Source organism: Pholis gunnellus (genome assembly GCF_910591455.1).
Source record: "Pholis gunnellus genome assembly, chromosome: 7".
NCBI lineage: Eukaryota > Metazoa > Chordata > Actinopteri > Perciformes > Pholidae > Pholis > Pholis gunnellus.
The window spans coordinates 11,439,175-11,462,539 of record NC_136533.1 but is presented as its reverse complement, the minus strand read 5'-3'; the positions used below and the strand labels follow the sequence as shown (position 1 = coordinate 11,462,539).

Sequence of the window (23,365 nt, the reverse complement as noted above, 5' to 3'; positions counted from 1 at the left end):
TGAAGCACTACCACCTTGGCTCTGATTCAACACCACGCCGCCTTGTCATTTCACACTCAGCTGGAGCTACAATCAACACCAATTTACAATGAAAGGGTAGCTCGAGAGAATGAAGCTGTATTATCCCTTCCAGATTTTTGCAACTGGAACCATGGTCCTGTCCTCCTCCTTCCTTCCTTTTTTTCTCTCCCACTCGCCTTTGAATGCTTTCAACAAAAGGCTCTCATCTCTGCTCCTCCAGTAATGACGAGTCTTTGTAGTTTTGCCCACACATAGCCCGGACAAAAAACTATTTTGTAAAGCACAACCTCTGTGAACCTTTAAAATGGAAAGCAATATAAATGCTTGTCCATTGTATTATCAGTCTATAATGTAACCAATTATGTAGCCCTTATATAGTTGAACACATAATTTAGCAAATTGACATGCAGTTAATTATCACTTATGGTATATTCTGACACTGGTTTTTCTGTGCACTTGTGAATTTCCTTTTGTTTTAGTCCCACAAGCGGCAGCAATGCAGTACATTCCGTATTTGGATACATTTCACAATTGATTTTTTTTAATCAATTGTGAAATGTATCAAAAAATCAAAAAATGTACATGTTATGTATAGAGTATGTCCTTCTAGTCACTCACAGCCTGACATTTTGTAATCCCCCCCCCAAAAAAATTATATTAATCTCTGCATTTATATTTCTTGCTTTTTGTTTTCTGTGCAATTTCTCAGAACATCACATGTTCACCATTGGCAGTCTGATCACTGCACAATGTAATTTGGTCCAACTCACTTCGACAGCTCTATGAAAAAAAAGAAAACTTGCCTTTTCTGGGTGAGTGCGAGGCAGATCTGTGCCAGCTGTCTTTGGATATGGATGCTGTCAAGACGTCTGTGCACGTCAGTCCAGACCATTAGCCTTGCCCTGGGAGAGGGAATCTAGGGTGGCAAAGCTGAAACAATGCAGTCTGGGTAATAAGCTCCTCTGCCTCCTGCCAGTCACCCCTTTAATCTGGAAAAAGGGACACGTGACTATTGTGTAATATACGGAAAAAGACAAATCCCTCAAATATGGCTACCGTTGTTAATCTCCTTAACTTTCTGACAGCTTGTTTTCCAGGCCACAAACTTCTGTGTTCACCCTCTGTGGATATACAGTGTTCTTACTGAAGAGAATGAAATGGGTCTGACACAAGTTGGGTAAAACTGAATCCAGTGCTTTCAATCAAAGTCACCAAAAGCCACTAAAAAGCAGCATTATATCTAATTGTTAAGGATTTTCCAAATGAGAATAAGGAAAAGTCTGCTTCACGACATGTTGTGTAAGATACATCTATGGTGATTCTGCTTGCAGAGCAACAACGGGTGAACTCGTGATGTTTACCTTTTCACCTATAGATGGCAGTATTCGGTTGTATATTTGGTGACAGTTGTTTTAATTCAAGCTGGCAGAAATACTCCAAGTCTATTACCAGTGTAAAGTTTCTCAGAAGCAAAGCTATGAGTACAGCTCAGGGCAGTCGGAGCAGAAAAAGGTTTCTTGTATCACTCAGAACTTTAGAAAGTATATTTAACTGCTGCTATAAGGAAATAAAGTCATAGTCTTCTTATTTCTTTCCTTTTTTTCCCTGAAAGTGATTTTTTTCATTACCTCTATCATTATTAATCTATGATTTGTCATTGTGCGTGTTAAACAGGCAGGTCGCATAGTTTTAACTCTGCTGTCTGGTTTGTCAACAGGCATGAGAAAGTGCAAATATTGGGGAAAAAAACAAACCACACTCACTTTCTGAGAAATGAAATGATACTGAGCTGGTACCTTTCACGGCACGTCTGTGGCACAAATGACTGTGCAAAGTACTGAAAATGACATACTTCCTCGCAAGCAATACATCTTAATTTTCCTCCAGGAAGTGAGCTCCCTTTGAGTGTTCCCGGTCGACTCGCCTCATAATTGGTCTAACTGATATAAATCAGATCTTTGATGCTTAATTGAGCTCTGTTGAGACTTACAATCAGCTATTTCATAGATTCCTGTTGCTGACACAGTTGGTCTTTCCTCCTGTGTCTTACCCTTTAAAAAATGTGCTGCACACTATTAAACAAAAAAAAAATGGAAGAGCTGAATAGCACATTGAAAAAAAGAGATATATGATATAATCGTGAGAAATTCAATGTGGAAAATGGAATTTTAATTTGCAATCTTTGAGCTCCTTTTCTGCATATAAAGTAACTTCTACCAGCCTGTATTTAGAAAATGTACAATAAAACAATCTGTAGCCATTTTGCATCAAACAAATATAATCACATTTATTTTGAAAGTATAAAATTTCACACTATAAAGGCCACTTTTCAGGGAAAATCGACAACCTTTCTGTAAGATTTACACAGAGAAATACCATGTCCCTCTCTGCTGGTCTAACATACTGTCCAGTTCTGTGGCAAAATAAAAGAATTGTTCTACTCCACCACAGAAAGTCGTTGGCAAGATCTGAATAATTTACTCGATACAGGAAAACGGCAGGAGAGTGAGAATTCCGGATTTGTACATCCCACAGAGGAGCAGGTTTTCTGAACGGTTCTCTCTCTTTATCAAACCGACTTACAGGCACAGCTTGACATTACAGGCACTGTTTGCCTGTTTCTACTGGGAGACTCGAAAAAGAAATCTGCAGTTGACATTCTTTACAATGGCACCAGTCAGGCCACGACAGCATCCCCATGGAGAGAGAATCCTCTGTTTGTACAAACAGAACGACTCGTTCTGTTTGTACACAGAACGACTCGTTCTGCAGACCTCCCTGTCAGAGGCCGTTTGGCTCACTGCAGACGAGGTGTCCAGACTTTGAGTGTAGCGTTCACATTCCTACTCACTAACTGTGACGTGGTGCCCACTGAGGTAGAACAGTTGTACCAAAAGACTTATTTATAAAGTATACAAATGAGTAACAGTCACATCAATGAACCTAAAGAGTTGAGTCATGGGGGGGGGGGGGGGGGAATAACATCACATTTCACCCACATTTTCAGCACAACAATATGTAGACCGCTGACATATCTGGATGTCTGGAAAGAAATCCCTTCCAACACAAACTACTGCTGCAGTTCTTTCCCTTTCAGGCAGAATGGCGGTTTCACAGATACTAAAATTGTATTATTGCATCTACAAGCCAGTGGGAACAGTTCAGTTGTGAAATGACTAGCTCCGGTGATCTCGGCATGTGAAATCTATCCTTCTCACTCTCGCACGCGCTATTCAAGAATGCAAACCAAAAAAAACAAAGATAAGTCAACAAACGGGAACTAAAGCGGACACTTGTCATGTCAGAGAGGGTGCATTCCCATACAGAGAGTACAACATGTTCGTCAACACTCCTTCCACATTAAAGTGGTATATGTCACGTCCCTTTTGAAGGCTCCTGTCTCTCCTGAAGGCTGGAATGGGCTAAGCGAGCTGACTGGCTCCCGGCAGGGTGGGCAAGGCTAGGCTGGGCCGTGCGGCGCTTACAGCCGGACACCCGGCCGTCTGTCTGGACTAGGACCAGCTGCTGTCTGTCAAACCCCCCGTTCCCTTACGGATGATGATGCTTTCTGTCGACTTGAGGAGCCTCTCTAGACAGGGTGCGTTGATTTTGCCCGGCGGAGGGCCTCTGGGCACCAAGTCTGTCTTAGTGTGGCGGTCTGTGCTGGAGGACACAGCGTTATCCTGCGTTAGGTCTCTGGGGGACAGCAGGTGCCTGGAGCCAGCCTGGGCCGGCTCTGCTATGGGGGAGCAGATGGGTGACACGTGGAGCCACTTCAGGTTACTGGCGGAGTAGGCTCCAGGAGAAGTGAGGTCAGTGACTCTCAGGGTTTTGACGCCTGCTGGAGGATCACTGACACTGACGGGGCTCATGACTGCAGTGATGGTCACTGAAGATAGCTGTTGGGAATGAAGGAAACAGTTTATTTTCAATTATCTAGTAGTTGATTATTGAGGGACAATGTCCATTAATTTACAAGAAAACAGTAAATGAGCCAGAGTTCACCTAGTATACCTAAATGTGTCCCTACCAAATATCAAAAAGCACCTGAAAAATATAACTTGTAACTCTGTCAAAGCCACTATGAGAAGGGTTTAAAAATTCCCAACTTTGGCGGCCCCAGTGGTAGTATCTGACCCAGGGCCATTAAGATGATCTGCTGTTTGGTGCTGGGCAGGAAGTGCACACTGGGTTTATCAGAGCTTTATCACTGAAAACAGATACCTGCTGTGGCTAAAAACAGTGCTGATGTGAGCAATGGGAATGAACCAAAACAGTAAAGTTGAGGGACATAGCACACAGACAATGTGCTAAAAGAAGCTAAAACGCTAAGAACTGTAGAATCGGGGGACAATACTTCATTACATCATTCACACAATTTGTCACTTTGAGCGAAGACCCTTTCACAATATAAATAGTAATTTCACCCTTTGTTAATATAATAAAAGCAAAGGAATGTTCCAGAGTATTCTGACCATTATTCATGCCCTCAGGAACTCCAAAATTACCTTTTCTCCTCTGTCATTGTTCTTAGTAAACCTGAGACTGCTGTAATACACCCCCCCCCCCCCCCCGGACATGTGATTAAATAACAATAGATATTTTAGTCCCTCTGTCTCTGCATCGTCACTGTATGTTCTTGGCAGCAGGTCTTCTCTAACCGAAGAGCTCTTACATAACAGTTCTGCTTTTGTACAACTTTACCTTCGGTTTCTTGGTAGGAACAGCTTCCTCCGTCTGGCTGACGGTGAGCTGGTCTCGGAGTTTTACATTAGGGAACCAGCTCTTCAGCATCTCCTCCATTTTAAGAATGATATTAACATATTTCTCCCTGGAAAAAAAATGAAGATAAAAAAAGAAGTGAGTGAGAGTGAGAAATATTTACTGAAGCTATCGTCTATACATCTGAGTAAGCTACCAATAGTCTTGCCAACAAGACAATCTTGAACAGTGTGTAAACACTTAGCCTACACTTATGTAGAAAAGCCTGTACTCTATGTGTGTGTGTGTGTGTGTCAGTGTGTGTGGGAGGGGGGAGTCTTAAGTACATTTCTCACATGTTTAGAGCTCACACGTGTATAATAGCTCCGCTCGCCTCTAAATATAAAATGCCAAAGCCACAACGGTCTCCAACTGCGTCATTGTGAAAAAATAAACTAATCGTGATGACGCAGTTTGCGTTGGAGGTGCGCAGCAGAACGCTGCACCCCATTAACTACCACCCGCCAAAACCAGATGGTGGATAGGGATTAGCCCGTGTCATATGATCAGGACCTTCCTGCTATACTCCATTCAGGGCATGTTAAATTCATGTGAAAGATTATACGCAACAGTGACTGCTAAAAAAGTCACTTTGATCCTATCTACTATTGTGTTGCTGCAGGGGCTGCCAGCTGGCAACACAGAGCAGGCACAGAGCGCGATGGAGGGAGGGAGGGGTTAGTCCACCTTCCAGCCTCTGTCCCGGCTGTCTGGACGGAGGCTGCCACACCCACTCTTTGTCTCCCATATGAGGGCAGCAGCTGGTGGGTGAGGGCTCCAATTAGTCTGTGCCAGACTCAGCAGCACTTTATTTTATATCAGTATACCTTAATGCTTTGCTTCCCATACAGGTACCAGTAGTACTGCTTTAAATTCAGAGGAAGATGGTACATGAAGCAGCTATTTCATCTATAGACTTTCAGTGTAATCATATTGTGTTGATGTCATCATAATGTGCTATTATTCTATAACATTTTTGTCCAATTAAAAATGTGTTTTTTTTATTGTTAGGTTACTCAATCACCAGAAAAATGCAGCCCTAATAAAAAAATAATGATTTGAAGGAAATTGAAATAATAAAATAGCTACATTTGTTATGGAAGGTTCTGCTTTACAAGTCAGAATATGTCATTATGGATATTGTGATATTGAGTTCAACCATATTATCTTATACTCAAGTATACAAAATCAGATGCTTAAGAGCCTGAGAATGGCAGACATTTGCTATTTCATGATGTATAACAATTCTAAAACATCAAAACATTTAAACATTATTGTATTACAGGGACGAAGACTTTCTCCTTTGAAGAGGTGATGTTATACGCCATTATACCGTCTGGCCAGTGGAGAGCTAATCAAGCAGACACAAGTGTGCTGCTCTCACAGTAGAGCCTGATACATTTTTAACAAGATGCCCAGCTATAGCGAGACACGGCCATCTCTGCAGTACATTTATCCTGCATGCGTGGGGGTGGTGGCTCCTCGCAGGGCAACCTGCTGTGCACCATGTGTTACAGACATGCTGTAAACCCCTTTGACCCACAGACAAGGGGCAGCATTTCTAGCTAATATAACTGAATGTTGGGGTTGAGTGTATTGTAGTTGTGATTGTGATCAAATTTCCGTAAAAGGCATCACAGCGTGCCACAATGTGTTTGTAGCTACAAAAACATGCAGGAGATGCACTGAATATTCTAAGGTGATAGAGCTCATTGGTTCATGTATAACAGCATGTGGGTCATGCTGAGGACACTTACCCCATGCATGGGTTCTGCAGGACACCCATGATCCTCTGGATCCTGTCCATGGCCACACTCTCCTGGAAACTGCTGAGTCCTGGAAAAGAAGAAAGTCGTACCATGAGCCACATGAACTGTGTCGACAGCAGGGCCGAGTCTGTGGAGCAGATGGATTGTGTGAAATGCTTGTGTGGGGGAACAGACTCCCTGCCTCTGTGGCCAGGAAGTGTTGGGTCACATAAGGTTTGACAAAGATCCCAAATGAAGCAGTTTTCAGAGCTTGTCTGAACATGGCGCTGTCTTCCAGAGATCCTTATAATGCCCATCAGATGACTCGCAAACAGCAGCTGCTTTACTGGAGACTCTGTGGTACAGTATGTTCTCACTCCCCTCTGCCAAGCAGCTAATTTATAACAAGGTCTGAAGTGTGATATTATTCTAAACTGGCAAAAAATAAAATTTTAGCAGTTTTTTAACTCTTAAAAAGGGGACATTTTAAAGTGTATGTATTACGCAGCTTTATCCAAGAAGATAGACACACACACACACACACACACACACACACACACACACACAAATGAAATAGTTGGTGGTTACTTAATACCCCGACAACAGTACATGTTTCAAACATATCACTTTCAAATCTCAGGGACACTGGGGGATAATCTTAAAAAGAGTCGCATGTTGTCTATCCAGTCTATTGTTCTTGATATTGCTTTTCTCTGAGACACAAGAAAGACAGGCAGACACTCAACTACGAAATGATTGTGTTAAGACAGTATACATCTGAGAGTTTTCTAAAAGACAAAAACAAAACATATATTAAATGATCGACTTACGTTCTCTGTACCTCCCTGAACGAAGGCCATTCAAGATAGACGACAGTGGATGAATGTAGCATTGCAGCTCCATGCACTGAAAACAAAAAAAGGATTCATTTGTAGCTGAAATCATGATACACGACTCTGGTTCTTCAGAAGAGCATGACTAATTCTGCTTCTAGTTATAGGACCATCTTTACTGGAAATGTGATGCATGAGACACTCTGTAAAACCAGCAGGGGTGTTGATCTAGGTGATAGGGCACGCACTAGTTTTGCTGACACTGTGAACCACCTACTGTGGGAAACAGACAGACGTCAGAGGTGCTCACCTTTCTCCTGAAAATTCGGTTTTTCTCTGACATGTTGGAAATGAGCTGCCGTTCCTTGCACTCCTCCTCTGTGGAGCTGTGAGGTCTCTTCGGTGCTTGCTGAGTGTTTTTGCCATTTGTTTGTTCTACTTGCTGTGTTTTACACAGTCCAATGGTGCTGGCCCATGTCTCCGTGCAGCCAGGGGGAAATCCCCGGCAGGAGGCGTCCCTGACCTCGCTACGGTTACCGTCGCCCTCCTTCACCTCGCTGCTCCGGCGGCAGCTGCTGTCAGACAGGCCCAGGTGTGGCGAGGTGCTGGGGGATGAAGGAGCCTCTGTCTGGCTGTGCTTTCCTGTACAGTCAGACTCCTGCTCGCTTTCATTGTCACTAGCCAGCCAGTCAATGGAGTTGTCCGAATCCGTAGCAGACATCCTTGGCTGCAGGCTCTAAATAGCACTGACCATCACTGACCTGACAGACAGAAAGCAATGGTTACGATAATTACATAATACAGAAACGCTTCAAAATCAGCAGCTAGAAGAGTGATTAAAATGAGAAACTGTAGCAAAAAATGTAACAAATTCAAACCATATAACAGCTTGAATATATGCAGAGTCCTTAAACAAACGCTGCAGGTTAGTCTGGATAAATAAACAAACAAAATTAATCTCTAACCAAGCAGACATGATTAAAGGCACAGACACAGCAGAGCAGACGGTGGCAGTGAGACCACAATGACCTGTTTGTTTTGCAGATGCAACACCTGAGCCAGTAAATACAGACGAGCCACCATTCAAAGCAAACACCAAACATCCTAGAGTCCACAATGGTCCAGCGAAGCTCTCAGGCGCAAAAAAATGTTCTCTCTCATAATTGTTATTATAAATCTCAACATCATGGCGATAACAAATACATATAATCTACATTTAACAATCGCCAGCTTGAGTATTTTTCCCAATTCAGGCTGTATCAGCCGGCCTGCCAGCTGCTACCACCACAATCATTCATAAACATTGTTAGCTTGTTTATTCAAAGGGGGCAGGGGTCTGCCACCATGACGACTAGCGCCTCAGACTGCCGTCCTCCCATCAAGACAAGTGACACTTGTGGGGGGGGGGGGGGGGGGGGGGGGTTAGAAAATGAGAGACTGGCACTGTTTGTTCACAACACGAAGAATCCCTCGTGAATAAAAGCTCCCCTGGCCAAATGCTCTGCACTGATATTTAATTTGTTTATGGGATCTTTAGATCCCTCCTACATGTTTCCTCAGTGGTTAGCAAATAAAAGACAGGGAAAACAGCATTTTCAGCACAGGGATTATTTTTTAACGGCCTGGCATGCCTCTTGCCTCCTGTGAAATTTGAGGCTGGGAGAGTTAATTGCTCCCTAGGTCTTTGTCAAAGGACGACCACCTTCTGATCTTATTGTTACAGGGGAGGGTGGAGCAGAGATTTTACAAGCTCTAACAAAACACAAAGAGAGAAGCTAGATTGCAGGTTATAATATTGCTCCATGTAGACCAATGTTGGCCAATTTTAGTGAGAACTAAACGATGTGAAAGGAAAACCTTTGTGCAGTGGTCAGATTACCAAAGAGCACAGGAAAGAGCTGAGCTGTAATAAAACGCTGAGTTTATTTCATATCCAAATATAGACTACTTGGAATTAAACAGTATCGCGATTCAAGATATAGCTTCTACTGGTTGAATCCCAGATGGTGCTTTAAAAATTGTGACACGACACACAACGGCAAAATATGTGTAACTAAATGTGTATATACATATACACATGTACACAATGTATCAATTAAAATGTAATTCTAATATATGCATAACTGCATTTTATCCGTGAAAGTGCAAAGAGCCCATCATCAAACTTTTGGTTAATATTATATTGCATATTGCATATCACATATCCAGCAAACATCCTATACATCTTCTCAGTCACATATTTGTGCTTTTCTATCAGGCTTCCTGCAACACACCAACACAACACCAGGGAGATATCAAGCACTAGTAAATTCTTAGAAAATAAAAACCTGAATTCCCTATGATAGCATTAGTTTGATTTGTGCCGTAAAAAAATACCTCACTTGTTCAAATAGTCACTTTGAATGCACCACACGGGCCTGCAGAGTTACAGTGTTCTATTCAAATGTCTTACTGATAACAGCTTTAACCTTAAACATGTGCTTTTAAAGAAGACATGTCTTTGTTAAATAGGTCTACCTGTATAGGTGGGGCACGTAGAGATGCCCACTTCACACACACACACACTCTGATAAAATGAAAAAAAACGGTGATAAAAAGGAATTAAATGAGAATATAATTTCCTTCCCAGAGATCAAACAACACTATTTTTCCCAAAGAGAAATACAAAATTATTAAGTGAATGATCCGATCTGTCCGCCTTAAGGATTCAAATCAGTTGGGTAACAGACACAATAGACTTCCTCATCAGACATAGTAAATTTGGCAGCGGGCACTGTTTGATCGTATGAAACCAGAAATGCAGACAGGGCTGATTATCATTGCCACAGTTACACCTTCATCTGAAATATTACAGTCTATTATCCTATCCCTCACTATAAATACATGTTCGCTTAATTGCATGTCTGCGTCAAATTCCTGTGGTTGATTTTATAAATAAAAATATGTCTCCTCCTGCACACTCAGAGATAACAAGTAATGTTCAACGGGATGATAAAGATGTGGATCAGAGAAGGTACGCACCTTTCCCGGGATGGAGCGGCTGGTCCAACTCTTCCGTTGTTCAGCGGTAAATCCAGCAGGACTGTCGGGCAGAGAGCAGCTGATGTGTTGGACGTGCGGTGTGAGAGTGGGGACACGGTTCAGCCTGAGATCGGCCCGTGTTGCTTCTCCCAAGGCAACGTGTCTGGGAGGGCGGGATTAGCGGGGACCGGCTCTCCCATTTGCTCGGCAAATGCCCCCGACCGACAAATCGGCTTCTTCTCTCGGTGCAGCCGCGGAGCAATAGGCGGGACCGGTTTACATATGCAAATGACATGGAAATGACACAAACACGTGGACACGCGGATCGGTTTCACTTCAGCCAGCAGCTGGGGCGAAAAGTCAATCCGGGGCTAGTTTTGGTCATTCCGCAGGCATTCTTCCTCATTATATCATCCGGATGTTGATGCCTGATTTGTGGCATGTCAGTAAACGGAGTAGCCTGGTAAATGCGCGGTCAGCACTTCCAGGGACAACTGTGATAGTTCATGTGAGGATTTGCTCAAGGACACTTAAGCAGAACACGCGGACTGTCTGGCAGTGCGGTCTAGACAGTAATTGTCCTACATTTAGAATACATTTAGCAGTAGTGGAGGAAGTATTTAGATCATTTAAGCTACTTAAGCAAAAATAGCAACATCCCACTACAAAACTACTCAACAACAAAATGTACTAAAAGTACAACTATTCATTATAGGCCCTTAGATGTAGTTTTAGATTTACATACTTTTGGTAGTTTGTTACATGCTTCATATTATATAAACTGGTCATATGCTATGTCTCTTTTTAATCTATAATCTATAATTGAATGTATGCTGTAATAAAAGTACAGCAAATAGCATTGTGGTAAAATAGATAGTCGAGTAAAAAGTACAATATTTCCCTCTGCACAGTACTATGAAGAAGATCTTAAATACAGCCATGTATTGTATTTAAGATTACAAAGGTAATTAGTTACTATACACCATTCAAATACAGTCAAGAGAGGTCTCTAAATTGTGCATGAATAAGTGATAAATTACGATGAATAAACTCAAATTATCTAAACTCCAGCCTTTAAACCCTCAAGTAAGCGAAACCATTTTACAAGCAAAGCGGGCTGCATTAAAGATGCTATCAACATGCAGAGTGTGTTCTATCTGCATCTTTTTTCTTTGTCTGCATCTTTTTTCTTTGTTGGACACAGTGTCGGTAAATGCGTGACTCACAGGACCTCTGTGTGGCTGCCTGATAGGCTGGGATTAGGATGCTCTGTCAGAGGCCAGACAAGGATCCTGAGTTTGGAGCCAGTGAGTCACGAACCCTCTCGCAGCAACCGTGATCACGTGTGTTTGGGAGACATCCACCCACAAAAAGCACAACCGGCCTCCTCTCCTTTACTCTCAATCAATAGACAAGGACAAGCAGAATTCAAACAACACAGAGTGAACAAGTCACAAGTGGAAAAAAGCACTCTGAGATGTTTACAGAGCCAAAAACGCTGCATTTTAACAACTGGGTGCAAAATGCAGAAAGACTCCTTAGACTGTCTTCTGTGCTTTCTAAAATGATGGTAATTAGATTCTAAAAGCACTTTGAGGCCGGGTGATCATAGAAGAGCATATGTGGCTATACTTTTGTTTTATCTACTGCTGCCAAAGTGAGGAGCAGGCAGGACAAGGGCAACAGCAGCCTGGTGTCGGGGTGTTTACTCTTTGCTGCTGTGCCTTAAATCACATCCTACAGCGAAGGATGCACAATCACAGACACCATTACCCATAAAGCCGGTGGACAGTGAGCCATTCATGTTGAATAATACTCTTGTAAGCCGCTGCAAACCACTAAACATCCCATAAACATTCTCCTGACATTCTGCTCCCCAGGCCCAGATCCTCCAGCGACCCCAGACTTTGTGATGACCGAGCGCATCCTACAGATTCCCAGCAAACTCTCATTTTCCTTTTTTGTCTTCTAGGCTCCCATGTCACTGTGGAGAACATTGCATCCACTTCAAAGCACAGCAAACAGATATCAACATTTTTGGGGGGGAAGGGGATCAAAGAGATATTTCATACACATGCAAAAGGAACTTTAAGCTGTACAGACACAGTAGAATATGTAGATAAGTAATGTTTATATAAGTAACAGATTAGAGGCGACTGCTACTCAATTATCTTTTGTTGAAAGTGTTTTTCTCTTTCTTTGCAGATTGTTCTGAATGTTTCGGTATATCTTGTGATCTCTGGAACATGTACGTATTTACAATAATCCGGCTCCATTCACATGCACTGCAATGTGTCATTCACATAAAAGAACAACAGCAAAGCAATTTGTAATCTCCTCACAAAGAGAATTATTTTTATCGGTGCATTCTCCTCTCAGGATCCGGGATGAGTCACAAACTGGCACTGTGATTTTCAATTTGTCAGAGAGGCTGGCTGATTCTGTATCCCACAGAGACAGGATGCTCTCATTCATAAAAAAAAAATAAAAGCCAATTCAGAAACCCACACCCACTTTATTATAGGGCACACACTGAACATCTGCCCTAACCGACCCTTTTAGAAAAACGCGGCACATGTGCGTGGGTGAGCATCCGTGCCACGCCTCACATATGGATCCAGAAACCTTGGAAGCCTTGTGGCTTATTGAGGGTTTCATGCATGTGTGTGTACAATATTGCAAAATCTGTTTCTCATTTTCAGACGGGGTGACGTGTCTCACGCAATAGCTAGCCATTGAAGAGTGTGGAGCGCTTGCTGACAGCCTCAGTAAACCCTGCGTGCTATAGCGAGAGAACGTGTCTTTACCTGCAAGTATGCAAGCGGATATGGGTGAGAGTGTTTGGGTGCTGGTTTGTATGTGTGTTGTCTTACAAACAGCTGTCCCTTGCAATGAGCTGTGCATATGACTCTGACCCGGGCTTTGGGCCATGTGCCGTCCTGCGTCCAAATCTGGACCTATAGTGACGTATGTGTGTGTGTGTGTGTGTGTGTGCAGGCTTAACACCTCAGTGCTTCTCTAAATTGGGACACCAATCAGCAGGCTTTCAACAGCATTGCTCGCATTATAACTGCTCACCACTAATAGCTGGTGTGTTACCCAGCCACGGGTTTTGGTTTGAGCTCGGAGGGCGGAGAAGACCGACTGGAATGTTCAGAACTGTGTAGACGTTAAGTAAAGCCGCGGCAGGGAACACAAATGTAAACACAAACATGTGAGCCATGACAGTGTGCATCAGACCTTAAAGACACATGTAGTGCCTGGACACAATTGATGTTGTGACAAAATATTCAGTCTTTGCAGCGATTCATAGCTTTGGCAAGATGACATAATGTTTCACAGTAAAGTTTACGGCCTTGGAGCAGCTGCTTCTCCTCTCGTCTTTGAAATAAATCGAGTATGTCTGCCTCTCCAATGGAATAAAACCTTATTGCACTCATCAATATAGTTGAAACGGAAACTTTGCAGCTTGAACCTCAGACTCAAATGTTTTGACATTCCAAATGCCCCTTTTATAGTGTTCTCCGCATATGTTCCACATGACATGTCACAGTAACAGAAAATCTGAAATTCATGGACTGAATATTATCTAAGCAAGTGTGCTTCTTGCATAATTTGGCAAAAGCTTCACGGAGTCTGGACTCTGTAACCCTCGTTATTCTTGTTAGAAAACGTGTCCTACACTTCTCTCTACAGTAGCTTACTCCTCCAGATATGTCATCTTGTTACAGTAAATGCTGGTTCAGTTAACCCCACCCACGCACCAGAAACGCGGCTGCACATAATGTGGGCACGCTGCAGCAGTGCGAAGGGGGGGGGGGGGGGGGGGGGGTGCCAGTTGTGTGTGGCAAGGCGCAGCCAATAGCGTTTAGAGTTGGTGTTAGAGGTTATGTAGTCGGAGGAGAAGTGATACTGGACGCATTTTTGTGACTTTAAAGGGCTGGACTTCCGGCACCCCGTCACGTACCCTCCCCCCTCCCTTTGTGGCTTATTCCCGGTCCAACTCCACTCAGTCACATGCGCTTCACTCAGAAGGAAAGCTTCCTGACTATTTTCCACACACAGTTCCCATGCAGGCAGTTGAGAATGTCTGGCAGCAAATCACCGTCAAATATTTTGTCGCTCCGCATGAGTATGTGCATGTGTTTGTTTATACTCTCTCTAATGTCTGAACGACTGCCAGAGCAGCTCTAGCGACAGTGGGATATCTTATCTGCAGGACTGATGCGTTACATGTGACTGGGGTGTATTTTAACTGGGTTATGTAAGTGCTCCAGCCTGCGCTCTCCACGCACAGATGAGGAGGGCTACGAATGATGCAGAGGACTGTGAGCTCACCACGAGCACAACCTTTCGCACATTGAGTAATTCCTTCACTCGGCTTGAACTGGGGCTCAAATGCGCATTTTATAGAAACTGGCTTTTCAGTGTTGGTTTACACTTAAAAAAGAAAAAAAGGCCTTTTAACATAGACTGTACAGTGTTGTGATTCACAGTTTATATTTGGCATGGGCAAATGTTAGATGGTGTAACATTTTGAGCTGGTAACAGTGTACTGTAATCTTGATGTGAAGGTTAGAGTTATGTAAGGGGATTTGTGAGATAAAAAAAAAAAAAGTCAACAGAAGCACTGACTGCTCCACTCACTTTGCTGCCATTGTAGTGATCACGTGGCGTGACATAAGCAGATAACGGGGCGGTCATTACATGCAGACGTGAGACAGACACTTCGCAGATAGGTTGACCAAATCTTTACTTGAAGCTCTCTGTGGAGAGCTGTTGAGAGTGCTGACAACAGGCTAGCCGCCAAATCTATGTCCAATGTAGAACTAACTACCCACGCTCCCTCTGCTAGCACTTTTATGGGATCATTATGTGGGCGTTTTAGTGTGAGATGCTATCTAGAAGTGATGTGATATGGGGCTGATAATTTCTTAGTAGCCAGCAATCCAACCTCACTTGGAGAGGAGCTGATGATCATAGAGCTTTCATAGAAGAGTTTTAACCCGAAACTTCATCACAGGCCTGCTCAGACAGCATCACAGATGTGTACTTTCAGAGGTTTGAAGAGATGTTTCAATCAATTACAAACATTATATTAGGACTATTGGAAATCTCAAATGCACAGGATACTCTAAGATACATTTTCCTTTTGTTCTATCTTTTTATTCTATCTATACCTAACTTGATAAGTGTCATGAACAAAGTCAAATTTGGGTTTAATGAACCTGTATGCCTTGGGAATTACAACACCCTAATTTCATGCAATGACTGCTTGTGCTTGGTTGTGAACTTTGTGTGATTTGACACCTAATTCTTGGAAATAAGTGAAAAAAAACTAATTGTTTAATAGATTCAGAAATCATCACGTGAATATTCGAAGATTGGTTGACTGGTCTACTGGTCTGAGAGACTCGTCTAAAACACACACACAGACAGACACAGACTTGCTTTTAGGGCCACAAGTAATGTGTCTTTTTATTTTTAATCTGTGGATTGTTGTCTATTAATTGATTAATCGTTTAGTCTAGAAAACATCAGAAAACAGTAGAAATTGGTCATTAGAAGCACATTTTTGGCATTTATGCTTAAAAAGAATTACACATTGTCTGTCGCTCAAGCAATCAATTAATAGAACAAAGTGCCGGATAAGACCATATTTTAGAAAAGGCAAATTAAAGAATGTTTATATCAGCTTGCTGTATTGCATTTTTAATGAGGCAAAGCATTCTCTCACTTAACTGTCTGTACATTCAAAATGTGTAGTACATTTCACAGTCGTTATTTTCCACTATAGGTAATTCTGCACACTAATAAAGTATTGGAGCATCTGATCATGTCGTTTACAAAAGGATTTTCAACAGTATATTAAATTCTTAATCACCAGTGACGCCAAAAATGTTCAGTTATGTCAACTGTCACTTACAATGTCTGTCAGGGCTGTCGGGGAGCACGGTGCGTTTATCCAGGAGGCAGAATGTCAGAGTGCAGTTTCAACTTGAGATATTTCATAGTCACGCCTCACCGCTGTAGCAGAGCACCAGACATGCATTAGTCACTCATTCAGAGTTACTTTACAGTTGGATTGAGAGTCCGACCTCAGAAATTTCCATCCAGAACAGACCTTTAATAGCGGGGGTTGTTTGTGGCGAACACGTGTCTTTGGCCCTGGCCCAGGTGTGAGGTTTCTGCTTTCCTCACCAACAGGAACAGAGAAGCTTTAACGTGGGCTTTATGCTTTTTTTAATTTTGTATTCTTATGCTGCTGCAGTCATACACTTGCATAACATTGTGAGGCCCACATTAGAACTACAGCCCCTTTGCTTGAATGTCATCCCAACCTTTTCAAGTGAAAAAAGTACCTGGCATTTCTCCAGTCTTCTTCAGAAGAGCAGTGCAGAGATTCAACAAGGGCCACAGAGAGGAGTTCGCTTCTTCTCCATCACATCCTTTGAAAAAGGAACACCGAGATGGCCCTTTAAGCGCTGACAGTACCCTATACATAGCCATAGGACACGCACTCCTGCTGCATGAGCTGAAATGAGGTAACACATGTGAAACGGCCTTCAAATGTCAACAACATACATTAAAAGAAAGGCTACTCTGACCATGCACACAGAGAACACATAGACGTAGTCATTCAAAATCCTCCACGGAATGAGAGAACAGCTTTGGGGGTGAGGTTAGATAAGGTGAGGGGGTGGACAGGTGTCAAAGTGCTCCAAAAAGTACACGTGGAAGGAGCATGAAGGACCTGAGGGACTGAGGGTCTGACTTGCTGCTGCTGCATCCAGAGATCGCCCCTGTGCATCTCTGTGCTTATTCTGGCATACACGTGACACTCTCTCGCTCACTCCCCTGCCCTCAACACACACACAAACACACACACACACACACACACCTTCGATCATTTTACATAGAGAAATAATCCTGTTCCTGCCCCCTCACTCCCATTTCTAATTCCTTCAGTGATCTTCCAGTCACCCATCAGCCCCTCCTCCTGCCAACTCTTTCTCGTGTCATCCCGTCATGCCCACAAGTGAACACATGTGCAAACATCTGCATCCCTCCTCCATGTGATCTTTAGCATGATGACTTCATAGAATAAAGCCTCTGGTCTCAGTACTTCATATTCAGCTTGCACAGGATATACAGCCTTCCTTGCTACATCTCTGGTTCCATTCTTTACAGCTTAACTTTTAAAATAATTAAGAGAAGTGTAAGTCTTTTGTTGTTACATTTAAGACACCATGAGGCCGCTGAGGAGAATGAATATGACGTGAGTTGCAGTGTGCCACAGGGTTTGTTTTTTTAGTCAATACAGTGTTTGCTTTAGGAAGCAGTCACAGTCAGAGCCGGCTTATTCAAACTGGTATTGTTGTTAATAGGATAGTAATAAGACATTTTCCTGTCATCTTTATTCTGACTACATTTTCAGGCCTGTGACCCCATATTTTAGGTCATTTAAGTACGGGGACCTGAGAAATGAAGTGTTTTAAGAGACCAGATTTGTCATGTGCACATTTGTCCATCTTCACACAAATGTAAAATAAAGCAAGTGTGTGACTGATAACATTAATGGTAGCTTTGTTCCATCCAAGTGTTCCTGTAAGCTATGCTAGAGAGCCAGTAAGCAAAACATCAGGACTGTGTCCGAAATTACACTCTATTCATTATATAATGCACTCTTAATTTTGCGTTATTTTATATGAGTGGCCAAAGTCTGAGTGTGAAACGTATGCACTATATATAGTGCCCTTTATACTGATAAAATACAGCCTATACCTCCTTATAGGACACTTACTGCCAATAAAAAGAAGATAAAGGAGAAACTAAGAACAAATGTTTTTGTTGATGTTTTGCACCCATTTAAGGGTTTTACTACATTGGTTATTGTTAATTGATTGCCATTAGGATGTATTTTATCTGCCCTCCTTGTTCTGTTTTGATCCATTTATAGCAAAAAGAGACATGAATTACCTGCCATTCCTGACAACTAATCTTAAACTTAACTTCGCTCCATGTTAGATTTCGGTACAGAATATGGACTCCCTAAACCAAAAAAATAAATCAAATAAATCAAATAAATATATTACCAGAATAATTTGAAGCAAAGTTATTTCATTAGGTAAAGATTGTGACCTCATTGGACTGTGACCCCACAAGGTCTGGCCTGGTATAATATCATTATCATATCATATCGTTATCACGTAGTAAAAGCTGGTGATTTTCCACTATAGTAGATTGCATGCCAAAAATGTTCCCCTAGCCTGGCCGGTGGACTGGGTGTGTAAAGTATGGAAAATTCCAGGTTTTCTTGAGAGGAGCGTGTTTACTCCTCCATCTCTCCAGAGACATTAACTAGGTCAAGCGCAAATGAATCTGCCAACAGCCTAAAGAGTCGTGGTGACGGGGGGGGGGGGTAGCGGGATTCTGTGGACTTTGGGCACAAATCTCATAGTCAGGATGAAACTCAGTTATCTAATTTTAGCTCAAGCCTCCCACATGGCCCATTAACTTTCCAAGGAGCTCTGTATTCATGCAGCATTGGTTGGAGCTCAGCTTAGCGGGATCCTGGTTAAACAGTTTAATGGTCACACGGTGAATTATGGATAGCCACAAACTAAGACAGTCAACTCAAGGACACTCAACATTACAACCATTTATCCTGCACTAAATCTACCTTTGCTGTTCGCACTAAGGCTTTTGAATGATATGTTTTATGTCCCCATAAAGCACTAAACTTTCCTTACACATGGTTTTGTGCATGGGAATCTACTTTTTCTCATGATTTAATTCTGTGATGGCTGGAGGACACCCCAGTGTTTTCATTTCGTCAATAAAACGTGACCATGTAGCGAGACTGTGGGTTACAGTTCCTCAACTTCCCCTGAGATAAGAATGTGTGTCTGCAATCAAACTTGTATTTACCCTTCGTAAATAACGACACCATGAACTAGAAACACACACTTTGCAATGGAGAACATCAGCATGTTGCATATCTAAAAAACACTCACAACAATAACAAATAAAGGTGTGGTTAGAGGAAACCATATCATTATATTCGGAGGATACATGATGTAATGGACACTAATCTAAATTTAGGTTTTTACGCAATGGACTGTACCTCACAGACACATGTGTATGATGGTAAAGAGGTGTGAACAAAGGGGAAATCGCCTCAAAGCATAGCTCAGCACATTCAGTCAGACATCTGATCCTCAGGAGGCCAGGTTTCAGACAAATATTTTAGGCTAATTTGTGGGTCTGCTTTTCCACAAGGTCAGTAGGTTCAGTGTCACAGATGGCTGTGTGTGAGTGTGTGTGTGTGTGTGTGTTGGGGGCGGGGGGGGGCTTCTGAGCAGGTCAATGGGTTTGTGTTCATCTGCGTGTGTATACGTGCGAAATGTATGTGTCGAGAAACGTGCATTAGTGTGTTTGTACTAGCTTCCCAATTTCTTTTTAAGAGAAACCAATTATTGGACCTGAAATGACATAACCTCATTTACAGATGTATGTCATAGTGGAGGTTACAGTAACCAATTTAGGAATAATGAGCTTCACCACCTCAAAGAGGAATGCAAGAAGCACAGCCAGAAATCACCAGTTGTGCCAGAAATATCAACTAATGCTGTGCATCTTAAAAACTTCTCTCTTGCACCTGATACGGAAAACACTTGAGAGGTAAAGTGACTGTGCACTTGCTGGTGCTTAACACACAGTGACCTTTCATTGTCCTTCTGTTGGAAGGACATTTCCTCCCTTTCCTCCTCCCTCTTAACTCTCACTCCAAATACATGTGAGGACTCACTCTATTTCAGTGTATATTGTTAAAATCTACTATTCACTTCAGAGTAAATCAATGTAATGTGATTATGAGATTAAGTGGCAGTTAAGTGGCAGTTTGCAGTTGGCCTATATTTTGTATATTTGGAGTATTATTTCAACAATTTGGAAAATAATATGTATTAGCTTTCTTGCCATGAGTCAGATGATAAGATTGATACTACTCTCATGTTTGCACGGTAAATATACCGTATTTATATATAATGTAGCCAGTTAGCTTAGCTAACAGACAGAGCCTCTGTTTCCAGTATTTGTATTAATCTAAACTAACTGACCAAGGCTGTAGCCTTATAAATAACAAACACATATGAGAATGAGATCAATCTTCTCATCTACTTGTTGCATGCTACACCACAAGTCTTCCTTTTGCATTTACGGTACACAAACGCATGCTACTTACTCTGCACCAGTGAGGACTACAAAGCTGCCATCAGTGAAAGAGTAAATACACAGTGCCATGTCATTCATTAATCTGTGGACTCAACTTGTAAACAAACAGCATGACTAGACATTTGTTTATTGCACTTAGTGTCTTAAATTGACTCAGTGAGTAATATTATGCTAGAAATGCGCCTGACCTGACCTTTGACTTCACCTTTTGAGTAGAATGTAACAAGACTCAGAGTGAAATGTGAGGTCGAAGCCTGACCTGACCATTCACAGACAGACAGCTAAAACGTCACAGCTGAGCCACATATCATGCAGGAAATTATGTGAATGCGTTCAGAGGTCCCAGGGTTCACTATGAGATGCGTCAGGTTTCTCCATCTAATGCTAATTTTTACTTCAACTACATTTCAGAGGAAAATATTGTAAGTTTTACTTCACTAAATTTACCTGACAGCTATAGTTATTTTTGCATTATATTATCATAGAAAACATGGACTCAGCTTCTAAAACATGATGCATTGTTTACTGAAATAAATCTACCTCTTATCAAGTCATTTTATTGTGAAATAATTTTTCATATCAAAAGTGAAAGAAATCCGAAGTAAGAATATTTCAGCGCTGATGAACTTGTTTCAAGAATTAACTTGTTCATAATTAGAATTAACTGCGGCTGCAACCTGCTTTATTCTTTCTTGTTTTAAGAAAGAGACACTTGTTTGTAGAACATGTTTTAAAAACAGTTTGAAATATTTTGTTCTACAAAATAAAGTTTCAGGATTCAATTACAGGCAGGAATGGCTCCATAAGATACAACCTTTTACAGATTGCACTGCCCAACGCTTTATAAAGTAGTTGATATGAGCTCTACCTCATCTAGCAACAATAAAAAGACTGCTCAGGTATTAATGCATCCCTGAACATAATCCTTTAAAACAAAACACCCCAACAAATGGGAACCTTTGCTGACAATACCAACGATATTGAATGCAATACGTCTGATTTTGCATGGTTATATTTGCACTTCGTAAAATAAAGATCTGGATTCTTCTTCCCCTCCTTAAGACAACGATGACAGTGACGTTAAGGTCTGTTGATCTGGCTGAGCAGGGCTGAACCAAAGTTTGTTAGACTAATAGAAATTCCATCAGTTCACGTTCAGGTTTAGAGGTCTGGACATCACTCATGTCAGACAGGCAGGTTAATGTCGCATTGAGGCTCCAATCACATAGTTTTGGTTAGGACAGTTTCAAAGCTACTTTAAAAACAACTTCTTTAATAGAGTCAAACAGCGTGTATGCATTCGGATAGTTGTTTCGTCAGTCTGCCTTGTATTAAAGCAAGTGGAGTTAATTGACCTTTGCCCCACGACATGTTCAACGTTGACCTCTAACAGAAAATATGAAGAGACCGTAAACTTGAGTGGCAGATTAGTCTGATGCTACTCTAGACACCAAGGTTAGAAACCCATTATGACTCTCTGTGTTTCTAATCCGTCCCAGCCATGCTCCCTCTGCAATTTGAGCGCTGACAACTAAAGAGTGAACGCATTATGAACTCCAGTAGAAAGCCTGTCATTATAAGTAGCGCGCTCATGTGCCCGTGCTGTGACTCACGATCGTGCTTCATTCAGCCTCCCACTCCTATCTGCACATGTCATCTGCTGCTCTGTCCTCCGTCCATGCTAACGTCAGAGGAGGCTGGCTGTCCTCCTACATTCCCTGCAGAGTGCGACCAGTTGGATAAGAATCCTGGTCCGTGTGTGCAACCTCTCTGTAGAGGCTGTGATCGACAGCAGACACAGAGGGCCCTCATACTGGCTGTCTAATTACCAGGCCACATGGGGGACAAGCAAAACAGCACACGGTGTGCGATATCAGCTCAGTGTGTTCCTTCACATCCTGCACTGCGTTCGATTCTGTCCTTGCCTGAAGCCCAGCCAAGAAGCCTCATCAGTGTCTTCACTGTCTCCCCTTTTAGTGCTCCTGTTACTCCCTCACATGCTCTCTGGCCGGCGTTCGGCAGCCTTTCTGGATGCTCTGACAGACGGAAACAGAAATAGCTCCACAAATAGACCCATTCTCTGGCTCACAGGGGAGCAGTAGCCCCACTTCTGTGTGCTCTTGCCTCCTATTTCGCATGTGCCTGCGGCCAAAACAAGTTAGCTAAGAACCACAGGGAAATCAAATTTGGAATTATAAAATGAAACGTATCGAGGGAGAAAGAGAAATGTGTGCATAAATGCATATTGTTAAGAAAAGAGGCAGATTTCTGGAGCTGGTGCCTGTCAATAACACAATCTGAAAAAGTTTAATCTGAAATGTCAACATAACAGCAAATGTAGGCGGCTGTTTTTAACTCGGATCACGTTTTGTAACAAATTCCCAATAACCTGTGGCTTTTTTAATCTGCAGCTTTATAAACTGAGAGACAGACTAGCTCTGTCAATGGGAAAATGGAAGCAGGCATTTATCTCTGGATGTCATTAGTGTGGCGATCAGATTACTTAATGCCTTTCAGAGATGTTACATGATGCATTCTGGGTGATAGGAAGGGAGCAGCACTAAATAAAGTGTGGAAACTGAGGCTGCACAATGCCAGCATAATGTGGAATGAAAACACATTTCACTAGTTCACCAGCAAATATTTTTAATTTTAAGAGTGTAAATTCAGTAAAGCTCACAATCTCGACGCAGTTTCGTAGGAAAGTGGGAGGTGAGAGACTGTCAACGACTGAGTCAAACCTCC

General features: G+C 42.2%; 1 protein-coding gene across 1 annotated transcript; it reads right to left on the bottom strand.

Annotated features, from left to right (window-relative positions):
* Positions 1-2,287: 2,287 nt before the first annotated feature.
* Positions 2,288-10,519, bottom strand: ciartb (circadian associated repressor of transcription b). Its single transcript, XM_079163239.1, has 6 exons — positions 10,385-10,519; positions 7,674-8,124; positions 7,361-7,436; positions 6,540-6,618; positions 4,726-4,852; positions 2,288-3,920 (listed from the first exon to the last, which is right to left on the bottom strand). Exons 2-6 carry the CDS (start codon positions 8,082-8,084, stop codon positions 3,534-3,536), a joined length of 1,080 nt encoding a protein of 359 aa, XP_079019365.1. The 5' UTR covers positions 8,085-8,124; positions 10,385-10,519; the 3' UTR covers positions 2,288-3,533.
* Positions 10,520-23,365: the final 12,846 nt, after the last annotated feature.